General features: G+C 44.4%; 1 protein-coding gene across 3 annotated transcripts in view; it reads left to right on the forward strand.

The window, feature by feature from the left end:
* The window catches only part of LOC124556634 (ubiquitin-conjugating enzyme E2 H), a 151,289-nt gene that overhangs the window by 37,111 nt on the left and 89,894 nt on the right, over positions 1 to 24,284 (forward strand). For all 3 annotated transcript variants that reach the window (XR_006968633.1, XM_047130603.1, XM_047130604.1), the window contains exon 3: positions 1,489 to 1,656. Coding sequence is in view for 2 of the 3 variants with exons in the window: in XM_047130603.1 (XP_046986559.1) it covers positions 1,489 to 1,656 (168 nt within the window). In the remaining variant the exon portion in view is untranslated. The remainder of the gene's footprint in view (positions 1 to 1,488; positions 1,657 to 24,284) is intronic.

Below are 24,284 nucleotides of genomic sequence, written 5' to 3' on the forward strand. Positions count from 1 at the left end.
ATATGTTTTGAAAATGTAAGTTAGTCTTTGCATCACCTGCAGCCATAATTTGTAAGAGTCTGTGTCTAAAGAAACTGGTTTTCAGTACATGAAAGATTCGCAGTTATTTTAAGATAAGTAAAATGGATTAATTCTGCAAAAAATTACTCTGAAATCTTACAGGAATAGTCAGGATCTGGTGAATTTTTTTTTTTCCCCCGTTCATAGCAGTGTTTTATATTTTAACACGAGCTGCATTTACCTCGGTAGCTAGTGAGCAGACAGTTGCTGGTAAATGGTGTGATACTCTGTAAATATGGTTATAAAGTCATAGATGTCAGCTTTTTGTTCCTCTGTTCTATCAACTGGCAAGTGAACAAAATAAATATTGTCTGCCAGAGGAAGTGTTACCTATAAGTAATTTTTTTCACCCACTCATCTTCCACATGTGCTTGTTGTTAATTTTTGTTTGTCCTTCTTACATGCTCTTTTGAAATGAGAGTGTAAGTTTGTTTTCTTGGAAGTTCATAATTTTTGGTATTGATCCAAAGGGTATATTTCCCGTGGTTTTTCTTTTTCTCCTGGATGTTGTCACCATATTGAAATAAATATTGCCGAGGGAAATATAGTTTTGTTTCATACTTGCTCCACCAACCGTATGTGTGACAATCATGACAATCATTGATAGGGAATGTTCCAGTTGAATAGAATTTGCACTCATTTATTGTATAGTTGGACCATGTACAGGTTTGAAGTATTCTTTCTATTTAGTAACTCTTCTACCATATACAACATAAAATACAGGTAATTAGTCAAAGACTGGAATAATATTGGGTTGATTGTTGTCGCGTGGGAGTAAGTGGAGAAAAATTTAGGGGGTCCCATATAAGTAATGTTTTTTCCTCCTTTTCTTATCTTTCTGATGACCTGTCCATGAAATCAGTTGAAACTTACCATTGCTTTCTTCATTTCCTTGTGTATTCTTAAACCTAATACAGCATTTTTTCCCTTCATTGGTAACAATACTTATCAACTTGTTTTAATCCTGTTTATTCCAAAATCTGAGAGTTACTGAATACACACTTAATAACGGAAACATAACATGTTAATACTCAGGGTGTATTACTGTTTGAGAATTGAGATATTTACTTCCTCTCAAACATGTAGGGTTCTCAAACAATGGATACCATGGAGTATGCCTCCACCAATTTCCAGTGATTTCGTTATTTGTATTTGGCCATTCATTAATTTCAGTGTCAGTGACATACACCCAAAAACAACCTTTATTACAGTCATTATCACTATCACTATCACGATTATTAGTTGGTATTAGTGCTATTGCTATGTAGTGCATGCTGTTCCAGTATTATAGGTTTGTATGAAAGCAGTAGTGTGATTATTTTAGTTGGCTATGTAAGTTATGCACAGATTTGTAATTTTAAAACTATTATGTGTTGCTTTGCAAGTTACAAAGATTTAAAAAATTTCTCTCTCTCTTTTTTTTCCCAGCACCCTATGAAGGTGGAATATGGAAAGTAAGAGTTCATTTACCTGAACACTATCCTTTCAAGTCACCTTCAATTGGGTTCATGAATAAAGTTTATCATCCAAATATAGATGAAGTGTCTGGAACAGTTTGCCTTGATGTAATCAATCAAGCATGGACAGCCTTGTATGGTAAGTTTGCAGCTTTCGTTATTGAATGCTGGTAGAATTTAGATTGCATTTTTGTTAAGTCCCACAGTTTTAATTTGTAAATAACAAATTTTATGTCTAAAGTCATCAATAAGGAACTTTATACATATAAGGTATACCCTTGCCTTCATACCACTTCTGAACAGATGTACACACTATGTTATAGGGGGACTTACATGGTCTCTGAACCATGGTACAGCTTCATGTTTTGCTCATACACATATCATTGTCAGAGGTGAAAGAATTAATAAGTGACAGAAAAAAATCCCAGAACTGACAACTGGTGGAGTATTGAACCCTGGATCTTTGGTTTTTTGGTCTGTCATTTAGCCGCTGTACTACCAAGCTACATATAGGTATTTAGCATAATATTACATGTGAAATAAATGAATATGCCACTGAGGAACAACAGCAATAACTTCTTAATGAGTTAAAGCTGGCTACTGTAATGTAGGTAACAATAGGCAGCGATTAATGGGACCTTATATGTGTAGATATTGTCTGTCTGATGGAATATCTGTAGTAGTCTGCAGGTTAGTGTTCTGGCAAACAGAACAGGCAGCTTGTTTAGTGACCACTTTCACAGGTGCATACTGGGTTTTCCACACAATACTGTGAGATCTAGATGGTTCACAGGTATGCAATGTTTCCAGTATCCAGCAGAGTTTAAATGTAGCAGTTTAGCAGAAGATTTTTTAAGTGTAAACTGAAACATAATTCTGAATTACATTTGTAGGCAGATAGGAATAATTTTTATTTGTAATTGTAGTAGTGTTATGAAAAAAACATAGCTGCCATTGTCATAAGTTGTGACATCATTGCCTCCACCATCATTGATGAATGATAAATGCTCTCATGCCAAAAATGATTTGCTATCTCTGAAAGAGAGATTTATGGTACTGTGGATTGTGATGTTAAGTGTGAAACAGTGTAATATCACACAAATATGAGGAATGTTATCCATAGCTGTGTGTTTTGGGAGTCAAGCTACCGTCTTTGTGCTGTTTGTGTTCAGCCTGACTGGTTGTGTTCAACCCTTCATAAATGCATTTAAAAAAGCACAAAATAGTCATGAAACAAAGTAAAACAAAGATATGAAGGGCATAAAAGTCCTAGGGTTACTTTAAAGTTGGCAACACGTGTCGCCCTTGTTTTGCTTCATCATAGAATTGACCATTTGTTAAAATGGTCCCTTTTCTATAGTGGTAATGCCAGTCACATCTGCTTAACCTCACACGAGCTGTCTTCTTGTACACTGTCTTTTTCTGTAAACAAGTACATGGTTCCAATTGACTGCACTGGGACACCAACAGTTTCACAGTATTCCACATATATCACAGGGGACATGAAGTAACATCACCAGAAGTTCTCTCTGCAAACTGCTCACGTGTATCGTACTGCTGCTAAATTAGAAAAAGATAAATGTACAGGTTAAAGAAACCATTACCACTCTTCCATTTGTGCATGAAGTACATCATCAAATCTATCTTAGTGAATTGATTTTTATAGTTCTTAAAGTAGATCAAGCTTCGTTCCTTTGTTTGTTACGTATGCCACCTCTAAATCCCACTTCAGTGCTTGTTAGTGGGTGGCCTATCTTGTATGTATGTTTGGCTACAACAGATTCACTGTAATTGCCCAGTCTGAAAGTTTCTGCGTGCTCTTTATACCTTGTTGAAAATGTTCTTCCTGTCTATCCTATGTATACCTTGTGTGATTAGATGTATTTTACATACTCCCAAGTGTTCTAATTTACTTTTCCTGTTCCTAACCTCATATCTTAAACATGACTGTTTCAACACTGCCCTGTTGTGCAAGGGCATCTGTGCATGCCCCTAAGTAGACTTGTGGGCAGGGGCAGATAGTGCAGGCTCCCTGCCAACAGCCTGATTGCACGTTTGCTGCGTGCATGCACGGCCAGTATTGCTGCTCTTGGTCTTCTGCATTTGGTCAGTGGAGTATGAGCGTCTTCACTTGTCAGGCTTGACAAAATCATCACCAAAATACCAATTAATCCAGGAGTTTCTCTAAGGAAGGAGGGTGTTGAGTATACCAGAACAGAAAATAAGACACGGGATGTGCTGGTCAAGACTAACTTTGTCAGTGACTCTGGCAAACAACATAGACCAAGATTCTGTCCCTTGAGAGCCACTGATTTGCGGGTAATCAGATGAAGAACTGGGACTCTGGCAGAGAATGTGTTGATAAAAAAAAAGTGGGTGATGGGAACATTTCAACCATTCAAGTTGCCAGGAGCAGATGGACTTTTTCCAGCTGTATTGCAACAAACAGGAGAGAGTTTAGACTCCTATGTAGATGTTTAGTCCTGTGGTGGGTTCATACTTGGCTACCACAGCACCCCAGCTTTTGTAACATCTCTTGCCTTTCGTGCTGTATGTGTATCCTCCTGCTAGTCTTTTTCCTGTCCCTTGGAGAACATGTCTGGGATGTTTTGAGAAATGTGTTCTGCATATTCGGTAGCCAATACCACAATAGCCTCTCCACTGTGTGTGTGTGTGTGTGTGTGTGTGTGTGTGTGTGTGTGTGTGTGTGTGTGTTTCCCCCCCCCCCCACCCCCCCCCCCCCCACCCCACTTCAGCATTTGAGGTTCCTCTCTCTCTCTCTCTCTCTCTCTCTCTCTCTCTCTCTCTCTCTCTCTCTCTCTCTCTCTCTCTCTCTCGTCTTATTCCCTGTGCACTCCGGACATGTGATTGTGTAACACACAATTCCTAGCCCTGGGTTGATAGGTAGGGTTCACATGTGCGCCCTTGTACAGGCCAGGCCCAGAGAGGGTGATTGCCTGAGCTGCTACCTTCCAAAATTGCCGATTGATCCCTCCATCAGGTGTTCAGGAGATGTGACCTGAGGTGCGAACAATCACTTAAGGTGGGTGCACCCCCTTCTGAGGGGGGGAGTCCACCAGCTGGAAGGAGCGTGCCATCAGAATAAGAGATGCTGGAAATTGTGGGAAATTTTCTCGCAGTGAGCCAATCATCATCTTCAGCCAGTGCCTATCAGATGCAAACGGAATGAGGCTAACGGTTCAAACACCCTACCAGCTGCACCACAGTTCCTTGTGATTTCATTCACTGAAGATGCTCAGTCTTTTGGTACAGTAAATCCATTTATTATTCAGAAAGCTGTTGGTGCAGTTTCTGGCCCTGTGAAATCCTCTTTTACGAAATGGCACTTTGCTTTTGGAGACTACTTCTGATTCTCAAGCACAACTACTGTTTGCAGCTTCGCTCCTCCATGGCTATCCTGTTCATATTGTGGCCCATCGAATGCTGAATTCTTCCCATGGTGTTATTTACACTAGGCTGCTCAGTAGTCTGACCAAGGCAGAAATCCAAACATACCTCTATGATCAGGGTGCAATTGCAGTCCATCGGGTGATGAAAAAGGTAGATGCATCCTTAGTGCTCACACGCATTCTTTTTTCTCACTTTTGATTGAGTGGTGCTTCCGTCAAAGATCAAAGCAGGCCATGAAGTTATCACAGTCTGACCATACATTCCAAACCCGATGAAATACTACCAGTGTCATTGTTACAACCACACTTGAATGTCCTGTCGCCACCCGGCAAAATGTGTAACCTGTGGTAGGGATGCTCACAAGGCCAACTGTCTGCCTCCTCCTCCTCCTCCTCCTCCTCCTCCTCCTCCCCCCCCCCCCCCCCCCCCATTGTATCAACTGCAATGCTGCGTTCTGCCGAGATTTTCCCATGTAACTCAATGAGCAGGCTGTCCAGGAGATATGGGTGAAGGGAAAAGTGCCTTACCCAGTCGCTTGCAAATCGTTGGGTAGTCGGAAACCCTGCTTTCTACAATCTGGTACTTAGAGGACTGTTCTTGCTACATCTCGCTTCACGAAGGACGTGGCCATGCAGATGTGCGACCTCAAATTTAACACCATGTTTGTGAAATCGCCCAGTGTCATTGTAGCATCCCTGTCTCCTCCTCCAGCTGTGCATCAAGCCACCAAACTTTCGCCTCATGGGACGAAGTCACCTGCTACACAACTGGCAGGCTGGAAAGGACAGAAGGAATACTTCTGCATAGACTTCTTATGTCCCTCCAGCCAACAAACATCTGAGTCTTTCTCTGCCAACCGGAAAGGCTCCAAGAAATCAAACAAAGGCAAACAGTCTTCTCCTTCAGACTCGGAGATCCTCTTCGACGATGTTGCCACGTGATACCCTCGCCCGGCCGACCTCTGTGTCGCCCGTGGACACCACCAACTATTTTTCTGCCATGGACTCTGCAGACTGACAGAAGGAAATGCCAATGCCTCTGTGGACCTCAAGGGGCTCCTCCAGCCTCTGTGCCTAGTAGCAGTGAGTCTTCGATCTCTGACACTCGGCTGCTGCTGAGGTGACACCCCTTCATTTTTTCACTCCTCCATGTCCTCATTATGACTCTCCTCCAGTGGAATGATCGCAGCCTTCAATCCAACAGAGTAATTACAGATGCTCTTAGAATCGCAGCATCCACTTGTTCTCTGCCGCCAGGAAACAAAATTACATCCACACAACCTTTTTGAGCTCTCACATTTCTTCCTGGTCTGCTTTTACCTCCCCCCCACCCCCCCCACCCTCACCCACCCCCTCCCGAGGACAGTGTTCTGTCTCGTGCTGCTTATCCGGGATGATGATCATAGTCAACCTATCTTCCTGACTACCTGGCTTCATGCTGTTGCAGTACCGTTCACATCCCACCGTCATTCTGTGTCACCAGTGCAGACTTCCTCCAGCTTATTGGGAAACTCCCACACTCCTTGCTGCTGCTTGGTGCCTCTAATGCACATCATCCCCTGGGGTTCTCCCAGAACCTGTCAGAGGGATGCCCTCTTGGATGACTTTCTCAATGAACTTAACGTCATCTGCCTTAACACAGGAGCACCTGGATTTTGCTTTCGGCTCTTGCTCCGGCAGCTTATTTTCTTGCTAACAGCCACTTTCCTGATGTGTGTGAACCCTTCATCGCGTTGGCTTCATGCGGCGGCCCGTGTTCACCTTAGCCTTCATTTGCTTCCTAAAGGCACTACTCCAGCCTCTCTCTATTGCTGTAAGTTTCACGACCTTCGCACGGAACTTTGTGATGGTACCTTTGTGTACACTAATAGCTCTGTGTGGTGTCTGGTATGCCTTCGTCATTGGCACCAACAATTTACTGTATTGGCTTCTGGAACACTTCTCAGTATTTACAGCAAAGCTCCTCATCTTGTGTATCAGGCCATGCAGTACATCCGGTGACACAGGCTTTTCAATTGCAACATCTGCTCCGACTCTGTGGCCTTCAGAGCCTCAGTAAGCTGTACATTGTCCATCCCTTAGTGCAACGGGTCCAGGAAAGCAGTCACTTGCACACTCTTGATGGAGCCACTGTGATGTTTATGTGGGTTCCTGGTCATGCCAGTCTGACAGGAAATGAGGCCGCTGACACTGTTGCCAAGGCTGCAGTGCTTGTACCTTGGCCCACTAGTTCTTTCAGTCCTTCGATGATCTCTGTGCTGCCGTCTGTGAGCAGGTGGTGTCACTTTGCCATCACCACTGGTCCTCCTTTCATGGGGACAAGCTCCGGTGAATTAAGCCTCTCCCATCGGCTTGGACGACCTCCTCCCGGCTCTCTCGCTGTGAAGAGGTTGCGTATTTGTCAGTCCTTTTAGCCATCGCCATTTGTTAAGTGGTGCTCCCCCACCACTGTGTGCTCATTGCCCTCATAACATCTGACAGTTCCTGACAGAATGCTCTTTCTTTAACCACTTACGTTCTCATTTATGTTTATCATCGGAGTTATCGGCAGTTTTAGCAAACGACGCATGGGTTGTTGACCACATTTTACTTTTTTTCTGTTGTAGCAGTACGGCGAAGGAAATCTAATTTTTAGTTCAGCACCTCCATTTCTCTATGGCATATTTTATGAACCTTTCTTTGAGTCCTGTTTTTAGTTGTCTTTCCTTCCATTGACTGGGCTTAATGTATAGTTGTTTTTAACTCCTTTTTTCCTTAGTGTTATATGGTTCTGACATGGGTGCGTATGACCCTAGTTGTTTTTATGCCCTAAATCAAAACAAACGGTAGGATGTTCAGTGTTGGCCTAGTTGCAGGAATCATTCCTAATACTTTGAGGACAATGAGTGTTGTTTGTTTTTAACTCTGAAGCCAGGGAGAACTGATCATAGCAAGGCCAAGGATATGAGATTAACCAGTCAGCCCTCCTTTCTTTTACAGACAGTAGAAAAACTGGTTAATGTGCCCATAAGGGAAAGGAGACTAACTAAGGTTCCTCTGCATGTTAACCAAAATGCTTGTCAGCCAGGCCAATCATGTGAAACCACATTGTTGGTAAAGTGGAAAAAGCATTACACTTTCAGGAAATTGCTCTCTGTATTGTCCTGAATATTGAGGGGGCTTTTAGCAGTATGACATTTGAATTTGTGGTTAGAGTTGTGGAACCTAGTGGTGAATGAACTCGATGAACGGCTAAATTCTAGAGGCTACTTTTGCCAAGGCTAGGCAGACGATTCAGTTATAGAAATACTTGGCAAATTTGTTAGTACTGTTAGAATTATTGCACATTGTATATTGAACATTGTGCTAAACAGGTTGCAGGAAACAAGATCTACAGGTCAGCCCTAATAAAACTGTTGCAGTACCATTTAAAAAGAAACATATCCAGCACATGTACTGGGATCTTTAACTTCCCAATGAGTCTACAAGTATAGGGGGTATTGAAGTATCTAGGGGTAACCCTGGATGCAAAACTCTCGTGGACCCCTCACATGAAAAACGTATGTTCCAAGACAAAAGGTACTCCTATGAGTGCTTCAAGAGCCTGTGGATAAAACTGGGGTCTTAAACCCCAAGAGTATGTACTGGATATACATCACTGCTATGATACATGCGATAATTCATGGGGCTACAGTGTGATGGAATAAAGTAACACAGAAGGTGGGTGGCAAGGTGCAGAGACTGGCCTGCTTAGCTATAACAGGCTGAATTAGCAGCACACCCACTGCTGGGATTGAGACCAGCTAGCTATGCCTTAGACATGTTCATTAAAATGGGGGCAGTAGCAAAGACATACAGGCTAAAAACTGAAAATTGCTGAATACCTTTAGGATATTCTGAATCCCTCACCAATATAGGGAATTTGATAAATATAGGAATGGTCAGGAAAATGCCAGCTAACTATGCACTAACTTCCAGCTGCTTCAATATATCTTTCCGTTAACTATTACAAGTAGGAGGCAGTGGAAGAATGAACCACGACATCATGCATAAGTCAGTCTAGCGTACCAATGGGGCAAAGACAGACAAAGGTGTTGGGTCCGGACTGTAAGGGATGCAGCCTAGAACTAGAGCATGCAGTCTTTCCAGGGAAGCTGACCACAGTATTCCAGATGGAAGTATCTGCTATTGTGGTGTGCAGGGAGGGGAATTTGCATAAGCACTACAAAGATCGTAGAATCTACAATTATTCAGTCAGCCCAACATGTTTAAAATATCATATCAGCCCCTGCAACGTGAGCAAAGATCATTGCAGAATACCATAAAGCTCTATTGAGGCTAGGGGAGAGCAACAGGATAAATGTGTTTTGGGGGTGGGGGGGTGGGGGGGTGTCTCTCTCTCATTCAGGAATCAGTGGCTATGAAAATGCTGATAGACTAACCAGGACTCCATTTATTGTACAAGAACCTGTCGTAACCACCACTAAAGCAATGGTCACATCAAAACTACAAAACTGGATCAGAAGGCAGCATGTAGAATATTAGACTATCATAAAAAAATGTAATGATGTCAAAAGTGTGTTGTGAGAGAAGTTCTGTAATCATGGGCTTGAACACGAGACAGATTGAACTTACGGTAGAGCCGATCTCCACCCTGCCCACCTGTGTTCATGACTGCCCAATTGTTGCTGGGCATGTAAACAAGCTAGAACAGCATATCTTAAACTATATCTGACTCAGTTTTCACTTGGAATACCAACTGGACATTGTACTGTTTAAATACATTCTCCAATTTCTCTCTTTGTTTCCTCTTTCTATATCTAGGTGAACACTTTGTAATTCACACTTTCAGCTTGTAACTATTGCTATCACGCGGTGAAGGTATTGACTTGCCACTGGTATATCTAACATACGTCTAGAATATCTTTGGATTTTCTGCCAGATTTTGACACAGAGTTTTGTTGTGGAAACTATTACAAACATTGTGCATTGAAGTTTGCTCTAAGTTCCATGCGTCTGTAAAACTTCACCATCTTGAGGGATTTTGTGTTCATTTAAATTGGGCATGCATTTTTCGTTGCTTCTGGAATGGTGTTGTAATCTGTTGTGTGTGTACCATGGTGTGTAAGCTTTGTCTCTCATTAATTTACACTGAAGCACCAAAGAAACTGGTATAGCCATGCATATTCAAATACAGATATATGTAAACAAGCAGAATACGGTGCTGCGGTCGACAACGCCTCTATCAGACAAGTGTTTTGTGCGGTTGTTACATCAGTACTGTTGCTACAACGGCAGGTTATCATGATTTAAATGAGTGAGAGTGATGTTATAGTCGGCACTCAACCAATGGGAAACAGCATCTTCGAGGTAATGATGAAGTGGGGATTTTCCCGTATGACCATTTCACGAGTGTACCGTGAATATCAGGAATCTGGTAAAACGTCAAATCTCAGACAGTGCTGCAGCCAGAAAAAGATCCTGCAAGAACGGGACCAATGACGACTGAAGAGAACCGTACAACGCAACAGAAGTGCAACCCTTCAGCAAATTGCTGCAGTTTTCAATACTAGGCCATCGACAAGTGTCAGTGCATGAACCATTCAGCGAAGCATAATCGATATGGGCTTTCAGAGCTGCAGGCCCACTTGTGTACCCTTGATGACTGCATGACACAAAGCTTTATGCCTCATCTGGGCCTGTGGACACAGACATTGGACTGTTGATGACTGGAAATATGTTGCCTTATCGGACGAGTCTCCTTTCAAATTGCATCGAGCGGATGGATGTGTGTGGGTATGGAGACCACCTCATGAATCTGTGAACCCTGCATGTGAGCAGGGGACTGTTCAAGCTGGTGGAGATCTGTAATGGTGTGGGGCATGTGCAGTTGGAGTGATATGGGACACCTGATAAGTTTAGATATGACTCTGATAGATGACATGGACATAAGCATCCCGTCTTATCACCTGCTTCCATTCATGTCCATTGTGCATTCCAATGGACTTGGGCAATTCTGGCAGGACAGTACGATACCCCACACGTACAGAATTGCTACAGAGTGGTTCCAGGAACACTCTTCTGAGTTTAAACACTTCTTCTGGCCACCAGACTCCCCAGACAAGAACACTGTTGAGCATATCTAGGATGCCTTACAACATGCTGTTCAGAAGATATCTCCACTCACTCGTACTCTTACCAATTTGGGGACAGCTCTGCAGGATTCATGGTGTCAGTTTCCTCCAGCACTACTTCAGACATTAGTAGAGTCCATGCCATGTCATGTTGTGGCACTTATGTGTGCTCGCTGGGGCCCTACATGAGATTAGGCAGGTGTACCAGTTTTTTTGGCTCTTCAGTGTATTTGGTATGAATATCTCCATTGCTGTCAATACCATTTCTTTGAATCTAAGCCACTTCTGGTTTGTGCTTACATAGTTAGAAAGGAATGGAAGCTGTCACTTAGGAAAGCATCAAGTGAATTTTTATCTGCTGTTTTCAAGTAAAGAACATATATTTTTCAGTCATTTTTGGTGGGTTCGGATGTTACAGTATTCAGTTTTGCTACAACCATCTAGTGCCCACTAATCCCTGTATCAAAGATGGTGCTCCCACATCCAACATGGTGCTCCCTATTTGCCGAGGATTATTTGTTGCGCAAGATCAAGTATGTTATCACGAGCATTTACATGAGTGGGGGTTATAAACTGTCTGTTCAAAAAAATTTTTGGAGAAAGCATGTGATATGATTTCGGACAATGTTTTATGCTTGCCACTGACTTTAAACATATATTGTCGCCAACATATTGCGGGTAGATAGAAGTCGCCACGCGCTTTAATTGTATCAGTGGGTTACAAATTTAAAATGAGATTCGAAGTTTTCTTTAACCTTTCAGCAACTATATCATCAGAGCCAGGAATCAGTAAAACGAACCAATTAATAATTTATTTTGATTGTCAAGTATAACCTCCACCCATACTAACTCACAGGAACTATCTACTTCAATTTCAGTACAAACTTCTAACACCACCAAATGCAGACTCGCCAACTGTATTGACTCTATTCTTCCTGAACACCATTTGGTCCTTTATAAAACTCTTGACTGAACTTGTCTCTGGCTTTACCTAACTTTCAGCACCTACAGTGGCTTGAGCTTCAGTGCTTTCAGAGAGTGCTTGGAGCTCTGGTTCTTTTCCAAAACAGCTATGACAGTTTACAACTATAGTGACTGTGGTTCCTAGGTCTACTGTCATCCTGTGTTTGACACAGACCCTTTGAGATTGAAGGCCTTTTAAACTTAAAAAGGCACCCAGTTCACTCCAATAGCCTGTGCTACCTGTCTCTCCACCTCCAATCAAAGATGGATAGTGTTCATAAATGTATAGAGCTGCATGTGAGACTATTTATGGCTTAGTAAATACCATAATGGAGCATACTCGTATTCTGGAGTAAACTAAACATGTTAGTGATCTACAAATGCAAATGATTAGTAATTGAAAATTTTTCTGAGAACCAGAACTAACTTATAAGAACCAATTTAGTTTAAACGTTTGGAAAGCTAAAAATCAACCATTTAATAGTTTTTACTACAAATCACGTTATTTCTGTAAATGTATAATGCACCTTAATGAATTACACACAATTACAGCAAATGCAATTTGTACACTAACAAAGTGTAGGTGAAATGTAATTTGTTTTAACTAGATCTAGCCTAGAGGACAGTGAGTGTAGTATTGAACTGATAACCCATTACACCCATTTTAGCTGGCACTACTGGTAGTGATGTTTACCTACAGAGAACATTGTCAGTTGGGTGATTTCCATTTTCTGTTCCGTCACTGCTATTGTCGTCCAGTCATATAGCACTTCTCTGTCCTGAAATTAGCGTGTATGGTCTATCTTGTAGTAAGACTGAGGAGGAAGCGTGTAGGAGCTACCAACCACCCAGCTGGAACAGTTTGTGGATCTCTGGCAGTGCCTGTGGTGCTTTACTTTCAGAATGATGCCCATGTAGGTGACCTGTTATTAAAGACATTTTGCATCCAGTGATATCTCTGTTGCCTTTAGTGTAGATGGGCAACCTACCTGAAGGTCTCAGCTGCTGCGACGTGAGCTGGATATGGAGGCCTTGAGTGTCTTGTGAGGTGACAGTGTTGGATGTTAGGTAACTGATATGCAGAATGCCTATGGGTGATGTCATGAGGAACAATGGCAGTATTTGTGTGGGTGCACATTGATGGTGCTGTGCTGTGCTGCTAATGCTGCTGCTGGTGGTGGTGGTGGTGGTGGTGGTGGTGGTGGTGGTTGGCGCAGCCATGTGGGACACAATTGGTTACAGTAGCAATGGAAGTTACTATCTATGGTCCCTCAAATAGTTGCCTCTGTTATTTTTGCTGTCCGCCTGGGCCGACTCTCAAAGTTACGAGCCCATATTACTGTGCAGTTGAGGAGCTAAAGTGGTGCTTGTAGAGTCAATAGCGACAGGAGCTTCTGAGGCTATCGACTGTGAAAACTTTTCTGAGCTATTTCCCATTGGTTAGTGTGCTCTGGTAAGTGTTCAGAAAGAATGTGAGACAACTCAGAAAATAGTGCTTCTGGCGTAACTTTTAAGTTTGCAATTTGAAAGTTTCAGCAAAGCACTTTGCCTCGCTATCAGTTAGTAGATTGAATGGTGCTGACATGAGTGGAGCTATTCTGTTTTGTTGGTAGAATATCATGAAATGATGGGATGTGTATTGGTGACCATCATTGGAGACAATAGTATGCGGTAATCCTACGGCAAAATGTTGAACAAGGATTTTATTGTGGTTGCCATAGTTACATTAGAATTCACGTTGACAACTGCATAATGAATGTGAAGACATTGCCATGTTCCTGTGGGCAAAGTCTACAGGTAAACACTGAATGTGGTTCCACATGATTTCTGCATGTGACAGGGACCCAAAAGTAATTGGAATTGTAATGCTGCATATTTTGTACTTGCAGTACAAAGTTTCCCCACTACGACGAGTGTGATATCTGTGGCAGTTCAGTTAATTGTGTGTGCCTATAGTGCACTCATGACACGAAGAAATGGCTGACTGTCTATGCAGCTGTGAAAACACTCTCTCTCTCTCTCTCTCTCTCTCTCTCTCTCTCTCTCTCTCTCTCTCTCTCTTTCAAAAAAAAGACTGAAATGGCAAATGATGCAAACAGTGTACAAAGAGCATGCCCTTATGCCAATGCAGTGTCCTTAAAACTTTTTGAACTGAGAAAAACATTGGCAAAATTGTTAATCTCATCATTAGAAATTGACATAAGGCAAACAACAAACTCAAAGACTTATGTGGGTGTTCCTGGAGCACCGTTTGGCACATTTTGAATGTTGATTTGGAAATGTGAAGAATGGCAGCTAAGTGTGTTTCCAAACTTGTCACAGGGATCAAAGTAATATTGCTGTGATATGAAGGATGCATTCAAAGACAATTCTAATTTTTTCAACAAAAATCATCACAAACAAAGAGTTTTGGTGCTATGCACACGATCCAGAAGGTAAAAAACACAGTCTAGTGAATAGAAGCCAGCTGGCTCACATCATCCAGGAAAAGCTCAGCAGGTGAAATCTATACTGATCTGTGTTTTACATAAAAGGGTTTGTATACTGGGAATTTGTATCTCAACAGGAAACTAACAATTCTATTTGAAGGTTATGAAAAGGCTGTGCAGATGTTTGGCAAGGAAAAGTCTGCCTTTGTTGAATATCGATGAGTGGCTCTTGCATCATGGCAATGCTTTTGTGCACACAATTCTTGGTCTTGGCCAGTTTCTAGCCTCAACGAAGACAATGGCCTTCAGCCACACTCTGTATTCGCCAGATACTACTCCCTTGGACTTCACCCTGTGTGTCCGGGGGTTAGAATAGGCCCGAGATATTCCTGCCTGTCGTACGAGGTGACTAAAAGGAGTTTCACACGTTTCGGCCTTTATGTGATGGTCCCCTGTTGGGTTTGACCTCCATTCTTCAAAATTTTCCCGAAGAGCGAGCCATTTGGGGATGGGTGCCTTACCTGGTGCATCATGTCCATCGTGCATTGAGATCTTTAGCGCACTTTCTCATCATCACATTGCAGTTCCACCCATTCTCCATCTCTTGGGAGAGCACACCTTCCTGGGTGCATTTTCCACCATGCGCTATGCAGTGTCGCTTTCTGCGTCGGCGATGACCGTGGACTTCTTTGCACCGGATATCCAGCACGGTAGCCAGTCTGTTGTGGTGGGGCCGCAATGTACCCTGTTGGTTGTAGCCCCCTGATGACACAGGGATCGCTCTGCTGATGCCTGCGCCGTTGACTCATCACGTATGCCAAGGGGTTGATGCCCATCCCCCTGGGGCACCGGGACTCCTGGCAATGGCCATCCTGCCAGGTGGCCTTTGCTGCGGCTGGGTGGCGCCCGTGGAGAGGGCCCCTGCTCAGAGTGGGTGGCATCAGGGCAGATGACACGCGATGAACTGTAGTCCATCATTTCTTGCTGGTGGTGAAACACCAGCAGTCTCTAAGCAATCACAAGCTCAATTCAACGCACAGAAGTGCGACCCCAAATCGTTCACCTCCCTGGCCACCCCATGGGAGGAACGTCAGGCTAAGAATGGCAGCGGATCTTATTCACCCTGGTACCTTGTATGTTCGAGAGCTGATGGTGAATATTTCATGATGATGAAGCCTCAGTTTTTTTGTTGAGCATTTAGAGACAAGTTCAGGGAGGTAGAGGGCTTGTCCAAACTGAGATCTGGGTCAGTCTTGATCAAAACCGCATCCTCTTCCCAGTCACGAGAGTTACTCGCTTGTGACAAGATGGGGGATGTTTCTGTAACCATCACACCCCATAAGAGCTTAAATATGGTCCAGGGTATTATATTTCACAGGAACCTTCTTTTGCAGGCCGACGATGAGCTCCATGCCAATTTAGAGCAGTGAGGTGTACATTTCGTGCTGCGTTTCCACTGCGGTCCAAAGGATAATCCGGTTGCCACCAGTGCCTTCATCTTGGCCTTTGAGGGTGATACATTGCCCAAGAAGGTCAAGGTGATGGTCTACCGGTGTGATGTGAAGCCCTGTATACTTCCCCCAATGCGGTGCTTTTAATGCTGGAAGTTTGGCCATATGTCTTTCCACTATACTTCCAGCAACACATGCCGAGAAAGCGGACGCCAATCACACCCCAATACTCCATGTGCCCCGCCTCCCATCTGTGTCAGCTGCGGAGAGCACCATTCACCTTGCTTGCCTGACTGCAGGATTCTCCAGAAAGAAAGGAAAATCATGGAGTACAAGACCCTGGGCTGACTGACCTACACTGAGGCTACGAGAAAATTTGAACATCTGCATCCTTGCATCCTGTGCGTATGACATCGTCTTACGCCGCCAGTACAACAGTTCTGGCACCATCAGGTCCGCCAACCCAGGTCACCTCTCAGAGCCGGATGACTACACCTCCCCCCTTGATGGTGATGGTAGGGGCATTTCCCTCCCTGCTGCTCCTGCACCACCTACTTCGGGAGCAACACCCCCCCCCCCCCCCGCCCCCTCCCCCCGTCCACACAAACCATCGAGGACGTCCATCCCCACTTCTAAGCTGGAGAAGCGTAAGTCGTCTTCGGCTTCTCTCACTAGGAAGGGGTCCCTTGGGTCACCCAAGGTTTCTTCTAGTGGGAATGACGACACCCGCCAGTGGCTGAAGAGCCCAAAAGTAGCTGGTTGTAGGGCTTCACGCTCATCCTCAGTCCCCAAGACTGAGCCAGTGAAGTCCTCCCAGCCAGAGAAACCCCAGGAGCAGCGAGAGAAATCCAAAAAGAAAACTCGTAAGAACAAGGAAATTGCGGTGGCACCCACACCACAGCTACCTACAAGCTCTGTGACTGAGGATGGGGTGGAGATTTTGGCGTCCGCTGAGGACCTAGATCTCGCCAAACCCTCATACACAATGGATATAGACTGCTCAGGCAATAAATCTGTGGCAACAGGTGACTCTGAGGCATAAACTGCCTCATTGAATGTTCCATGTATTCCCAGTCTCAAGGTGTCATCCTCCAGTGGAATTGCGGTGGTTTTTTCCACTGCCTGGCTGAGCTACGGCAACTGTTAAGCTTTACACCTGCTATCTGCATTGCCCTCCAGGAAACCTGGTTCCCAGCAATGCGGACCCCTGCCCTCTGCGGCTATAAGGGATATTACAGGAACCGTAGCGACTATAATAGTGTGTCAGGTGAAATTTGCGCGTGTCTCCTAAACTCGGTCTGTAGTGAACATGTGGCCCTTCAAATCCCTCTTGAAGCTGTGGCTGTCAGAATGAGGGCGACGCAGGAAATAACTGTCTGCAATGTGTATCTTCCTCCAGATGGTGCAGTGCCCCTTAATGTATTAGCTGCAAAGATTGATCAGCTCCCTAAACCTTTCCTACTTCTGGGAGATTTTAATGCCCATAACCCCTTGTGGAGTGGTACCATGCTTACTGGGCAAGGCAGAGATGTTGAAACTTTACTGTCACAATTTAACCTCTGCCTCTTAAATACTAGGGCTGCCACACATTTCAGTGTGGCTCATGGTAGTTACTCAGCCATTGATTTATCAATTCGCAGCCCAGGACTTCTCCCATCTATCCACTGGAGAGCACATGACGACCTGTATGGTAGTGACCACTTCCCCATCTTCCTGTCACTGCCCCAGCATCAGGCACGCTGTCGCCTGCCCAAATGGGCTTTGAACAAGGTGGACTGGGGAACTTTCACCTCTGCTGTCACCTCTGAATCTCCCCCACACGGTAACATCGATGTGATGGTTGAGCAGGTGACTAGAACAAGTGTTTCTGTGGCAGCAAACACGATTCCTCGCTCTTTAGGTTGCCCGAGATGTAAGGCAGTCCCTTGGTGGTCGCCGGAAGTCGCTGAAGCAATTAAGGTGCATCGGGGAGCTCTACAGCGGCATAAGCGGCACCCTTCCCTGGAGCACCTCGTAGCCTGTAAACGGCTCCATGCCCGTGTTCGCTACCTTATCAAACAACGCAGGAAGGAGTGTTGGAAGAGATAAGTCTCCACCATTGGGTGCTACACGTCACCTTCCCAAGTCCGGGCAAAGATCAAATGTCTTTCCAGGTACCAGGCCCCAACAGCTGTCCCCGGTGTTACCATAAATGGCGAGTTACGTACCGACGCGAACGCAATTGCCGAGCACTTTAGTGAGCACCTTGCTCGAGCCTCTGTATCGGAGAATCACCCCCCAGCCTTTCACACACTCAAACGGCAGCTGGAAGGGAACATCCTCTCATTCACTACACGCTGCAGTGAATCCTGTAACACCTCATTTACAGAGTGGGAGCTCGTCAGTGCCCTTGCACAATGCCCCGACACAGGTCCTGGGCCTGATCGCATCCACTGCCAGATGATTAAACATCTCTCATCTGACTACAAGCGACATTTTCTCATCGGCTTCAACCGGCTCTGGTGAGATGGTGTCTTTCCATCGGAATGGTGGGAGAGCACCATCGTTCCGGTGCTCAAACTCGGTAAAAACCAGCTTGATGTGGATAGCTATTGGCCCATCAGCCTCACCAACGTTCTTTGTAAGCTGCTGGAACGTATGGTATGTTGGCAGTTGGGTTGGGTCCTGGAGTCACATGGCTTGCTGGCTCCATGTCAGGGCAGCTTCCGCCACCGATCTTGTGTCCATTGAGGCTGTCATTCGAACAGCCTTTTCCAGATGGCAACTCCTGATTGCCGTCTTTTTTGATGTACGTAGGCATACTACATGACTTGGCGACGTCATATCCTTGCCCCATTGTATGAGTGGGGTCTCCGGGAACAACTCCCAATTTTTATCCAAAACTTCCTTTCGATCTGTACTTCTCGTGTCCAAGTTGGTGATTCCCATAGTTCCATCCATATGCAGGAGAATGGAGTCCCACAGGGCGCTGTATTGAGTGTCTATTTTTAGTGACCATTAATGGTCTAGCAGCAGCTGTTGGGCCCTCCATCTCACCTTCTCTGTATGCAGACAACTTCTGCATTTTGTACTGCTGCTCCAGTGCTGTAGTTGCTGAGCAGTGCCTCCAGGGAGCCACCCACAAGGCGCAATCATGGGCTCTAGCCCACGGCTTCCAGTTTTCAGCCACAAAGTCGTGTGTCATGCACTTCTGTTGCCATCGTACTGTTCATCCGGAACCCGCACTTTACCTTAATGATGATGCACTCATTGTAGTGTAGACATATCAATTCCTAGGACTGGTTTTCGACGCTCAATTGACTTGGCTCCCTCATCTTCATCAGCTTAAGCAGAAGTGCTGGCACCACCTCAATGCCCTCCGTTGCCTGAGCAACACCAATTGGGGTGCAGATCGCTGTACGCCGCTGTAGCTCTACAGAGCACTTGTCCAATCCCAAATTTACTATGGGAGTGTGGTTTATGGTTCGGCAGCGCCTTCAGCATTGCATTTACTCAACCATGTGCACCACTGAGGGGTTCGATTAGCGACAGGAGCTTTTAGGATGTGTCCGGTGACCAGCGTACTGGTGGAGGCTGGTGTCCCTCCACTGCAGATCAGACGTGCGCAACTGCTCACCAGTTACGCAGCACGCATTCATAGTTCCCCTGAGCATCCGAATTACTTCCCCCTTTTCCCACCCGCTGCAGTCCATCTGCATTGGTGGCCCAGATGGGGGCTAATGATTGCGATTCGTGTGCAGTCCTTTCTCTACGAACTGGAGTCCTACTCCATGGTGTATGCCTCGGCCCCAACTTCGTCTGGACATTTTGCATGGCCCTAAGGACTCTGATAACCTCGCCGCTGTCCGCTGTCACTTCCTCTTGATTCTTGACGTGTTCCGGGGCTCTGAAGCAGTTTACACCGATGGTTCAATGGCTGATGGTCACGTGGGCTTCGCATATGTTCATGGAGGACATATTGAGCAGCACTCCTTGCCAGTTGGCTGCAGTGTTTTCACTGCAGAGCTGGCAGCCGTATCTCGTGCTCTTGAGTACATCCGCTCATGACGTGGCGAGTCATTTCTCCTGTGTACTGACTCATTGAGCAGCCTACAAGCTACCGACCAGTGCTACCCCCGCCACCCTCTGGTAGTGTCCATTCAGGAGTCCATCTATGCCCTGGAACAGTCCCGCCGTTCCGTGGTGTTTGTGTGGACCCCAGGACACGTCGCAGTCCCCAGCAATGAACTTGCCGACAGGCTGGCCAAACAGGCGACGCAAAAACCGCTTCTGGAGATAGGTATCTCCTAAGCTGACCTGCGTTCTGTCTTGCACCACAGGGTTTTCCGACTTTGGAAGATGGAATGACATAACAGCACGCACAAAAAACTGTGTGTCATTAAGGAGACTATGAATGTGTGGAAATCTTCCATGCAGACCTCTCACAGGGAATCAGTTGTCCTCTGCCGGCTCCGAATTGGCCATACGTGGCTAATGCATGGTTACCTACTCCATCGCGAGGACCCACCTCAGTGTCACTGTGGCTCCCAAATGACAGCCGTCCACCTCTTGCTTGACTGCCCACTTTTAGTCGCTCTGCAGCAGACTTTTAACTTTCGCAGCACCCTGCCTTCGGTGTTGGGCGACAATGCCTCCACAGCAGCTTTAGTTTTACGTTTTATCTGTGAGAGTGGGTTTAATGCTTCTACAAGGTGCATTCAAGTTCTAAAGCCTCCGATTTTTTTTTCTCCGGACTGGAAAGAGATAGAAACATGCGCATTGTTTTAAAATGAGGCCGCGTTCATTGTCAATACGTCCCAGAGATGGCAGCACCGTACAGCAGATGGAATTTTACCGCCAGCGGCGAGAATGAGAAATGTTTTAAATACTTAAAATGGCGACGTTTTCTTTACTTGAACAGCGTGCAATCATTCGTTTTCTGAAACCAACTGAAATTCATCGACAGTTGAAGGAGACATGTGGTGATGGAGTTATGGATGTGTCGAAAATGCGTTTGTGGGTGCGACAGTTTAATGAAGGCAGAACATCGTGTGACAACAAACCGAAACAACCTCGGGCTCGCACAAGCTGGTCTGACAACATGATCGAGAAAGTGGAGAGAATTGTTTTGGGGGATCGCCGAATGACTGTTGAACAGATCGCCTCCAGAGTTGGCATTTCTGTGGGTTCTGTGCACACAATCCTGCATGACGACCTGAAAATGCGAAAAGTGTCATCCAGGTGGGTGCCACAAATGCTGACGGATGACCACATGGCTGCCCGTGTGGCATGTTGCCAAGCAATGTTGACGCGCAATGACAGCATGAATGGGACTTTCTTTTCGTCGGTTGTGACAATGGATGAGACGTGGATGCCATTTTTCAATCCAGAAACAAAGTGCCAGTCAGCTCAATGGAAGCACACAGATTCAGCGCCACCAAAAAAATTTCGGGTAACCGCCAGTGCTGAAAAAATGATGGTGTCCATGTTCTGGGACAGCGAGGGCGTAATCCTTACCCATTGCGTTCCAAAGGACACTACGGTAACAGGTGCATCCTACGAAAATGTTTTGAAGAACAAATTCCTTCCTGCACTGCAACAAAAACGTCCGGGAAGGGCTGCGCGTGTGCTGTTTCACCAAGACAACGCACCCGCACATCGAGCTAGTGTTACGCAACAGTTTCTTCGTGATAACAACTTTGAAGTGATTCCTCATGCTCCCTACTCACCTGACCTGGCTCCTAGTGACTTTTGGCTTTTTCCAACAATGAAAGACACTCTCCGTGGCCGCACATTCACCAGCCGTGCTGCTATTGCCTCAGCGATTTTCCAGTGGTCAAAACAGACTCCTAAAGAAGCCTTCGTCGCTGCCATGGAATCATGGCGTCAGTGTTGTGAAAAATGTGTACGTCTGCAGGGCGATTACATCGAGAAGTAACACCAGTTTCATCGATTTCGGGTGAGTAGTTAATTAGAAAAAAAAATCGGAGGCCTTAGAACTTGAATGCACCTCGTATATAGGTTTTAGCACATGTCCTTTGTCCCTCTGTTTCCTCCACCCTAGTGCTTTTAGGGTGGAGGTTTTTAATGTGTTGCAGAGTGGCTGGCTTTCCCTTTTTATTCTCGTGGTTGGCCGGCCACTGTAATCTGCTTTCATGTTTTACTATCTTCTGTTTCTAGAGTCTCTCTCTGTTTTTTCTTGTCCTCTTTTGTTCCTTTTAGTGTTTGTTGACTTTCCTTCATTCTTCTGGCTTTTCCCTTCTTCCTGTTTTGTCTTATCTGTTTTGTCCATTTTGTTCTCACACTTGTGGCATTGTTTTATTAGGAACGAGGGACGGATGGCCTCATAGTTTGGTCCCTCCTCCCGCCTTTAAACCGACCGACCAACCAACCAACCATTCCTCATACTTCTTTCTGTTCCCTAGGATGAAAAGGGGCTTGAAAGGATGCATTTTGCCAATGACAATGATGCAAAACTCAGTGTCACAGTAGAGATACAAGGTATCAGAGATGACAAATTTAAAAGGTGCTTCCAACACTGGAATGAATGTTTTGACAAGTACATTAGTGCTAACGGAGAGTACTTTAAAGCAAATTAAAGTTGTATTTCACTAAAAGTACCTGGTTTTTATAAATAAATTCTGGAAATTTTTGGTTGCCCCCTCATAAGCTTGAGAAGTTTGTACCAATTTTTCTATGTAATTAGACAAACTGTGCCATCAAACATGGCTGAGCTACATTTTTTTGTGTCGTATTTCCCATTGCAGTTCATGCAAGAGTGGCAAAACCTTAGGTCAGAAAGACTGGTCTCTGATTGGTGCTAGGCCAGGTTACCTTTTATTGCTGATAGTGCATTTATTTTTTTAAGGAAAGCGTGTAATAGTGGGTTGGTAATCTTCCAGCCAACCATTTCAGATGTGTGTTGTTACTCGTTTGAGTGTAGTGTCATGTTCCATGAATGTTAAAACAGTTTGTGCCTTTACTAGGAAGTGGTCTATAGATTCTCCTGTACTTGGAAACAGTTTGTATTGTGCTCGTGTAAGTTGTGATAATTACCAATTGATAACCGGCAGTGTATGTTCGTGTTGGTGTATTTTGATGCTGACTCATAATAACTATGACAGCTATATACAATAAGGAAAAGCGATCAGCACTGTAGGTCCTGTGCTGTTTGCTCTGAGATGCTGTTGTAGAGCCCAGAAATATCTGCTTGCTGTTTGTGAATATATTTGGCTGGAATTTTAGCCCTTGGAGATTGAGATAGAATTTTTATACTCGGTGAACAACACCTTGATACCTCATGTTCACTTTGTGAGTAGTGTCATTGACTCTTGATTCATTGTATTTCACACACATGCTTAGGTTGATAACTTCCAGCTGAATTCTTGTGGATGGAAATGGTGTCTAGTTAGTACTGTAAGGTGTATGACACTAGGGCTAGCTGATTGCTCAGCGAAGTAGTTCCTAAGTTTAGACCAGATTTAAACTAGTTTCATAGTGTTAAGAATGCTGCCTCACATTGTGAACATAGGTTCAAAGGTGTCCCATACATACTAAGACTATTAAAAGGGTACATTACCTGGTCTGTGTTTAGTGTAAATTTGGCACGAGATTTGATCTTGCCGAGAAAAGCCTAAAACTTTGGTTATTGGGTGTAGGAATCGTGTCTACAGCTTGCAAATTTGATGGGATAGCAATATTCTGTTTAAGTTAAGTATATGTCCTAGGTATTCTATTTGTTCCAGGGCCAAAACTATATTTATTGAAATTTCATTTAAGGCCTGTGATGTTTAATGTGTAGAAATTGTTCACAAGTTATTCAGACGTCCCTATTGATCTAAAATTGTGATGATATCAGTATTGTTAGCACACCTGGATCTGTTCAGAGATATCTCAAGTGTGAGAGAGCACTTGATATCTGTAAAGCAAACTGTCATATAAATATAAGCCAAAAAGTGCTTTTAGAATGTTGATGCATTGGGAGGCCTAGTCTAGTGGGATTTACAGATACACATTTGAAGAAACAATTTTTGAGAAAGAAATTTGCTATTTTTGAAAGTATCTAATCAGAGTGAGGACTGGGGAATGTATCTGTTGTAGCATGTGGGTAAACAATGCTTTTAAAATCCACAAAGAAAACATTAAGATTGTTAGCTCTCTTATCCACAATAATTTGTGTTGCCTAGTTGCTGTCTGTGACTGGATTGACTACCTCCATGTCTTGTAATCAGTCTAATTCTTTCTTAACCCTAGAACACTAAAGGGGGGAAAACATTAAATTGTTACTAAATTGTATATACATAGAAAGTCGTAATTTATAGGTTATGCATTAGTTAAATAAAATTATTAGATCTCCAGTGGCATATTACACACCAAATTAAGTACAAACTGTTTTGTTTTACACCCAGCTGCAATCATAAAT

The sequence above is a fragment of the Schistocerca americana genome, chromosome X (assembly GCF_021461395.2).
Source record: "Schistocerca americana isolate TAMUIC-IGC-003095 chromosome X, iqSchAmer2.1, whole genome shotgun sequence".
Lineage (NCBI taxonomy): Eukaryota > Metazoa > Arthropoda > Insecta > Orthoptera > Acrididae > Schistocerca > Schistocerca americana.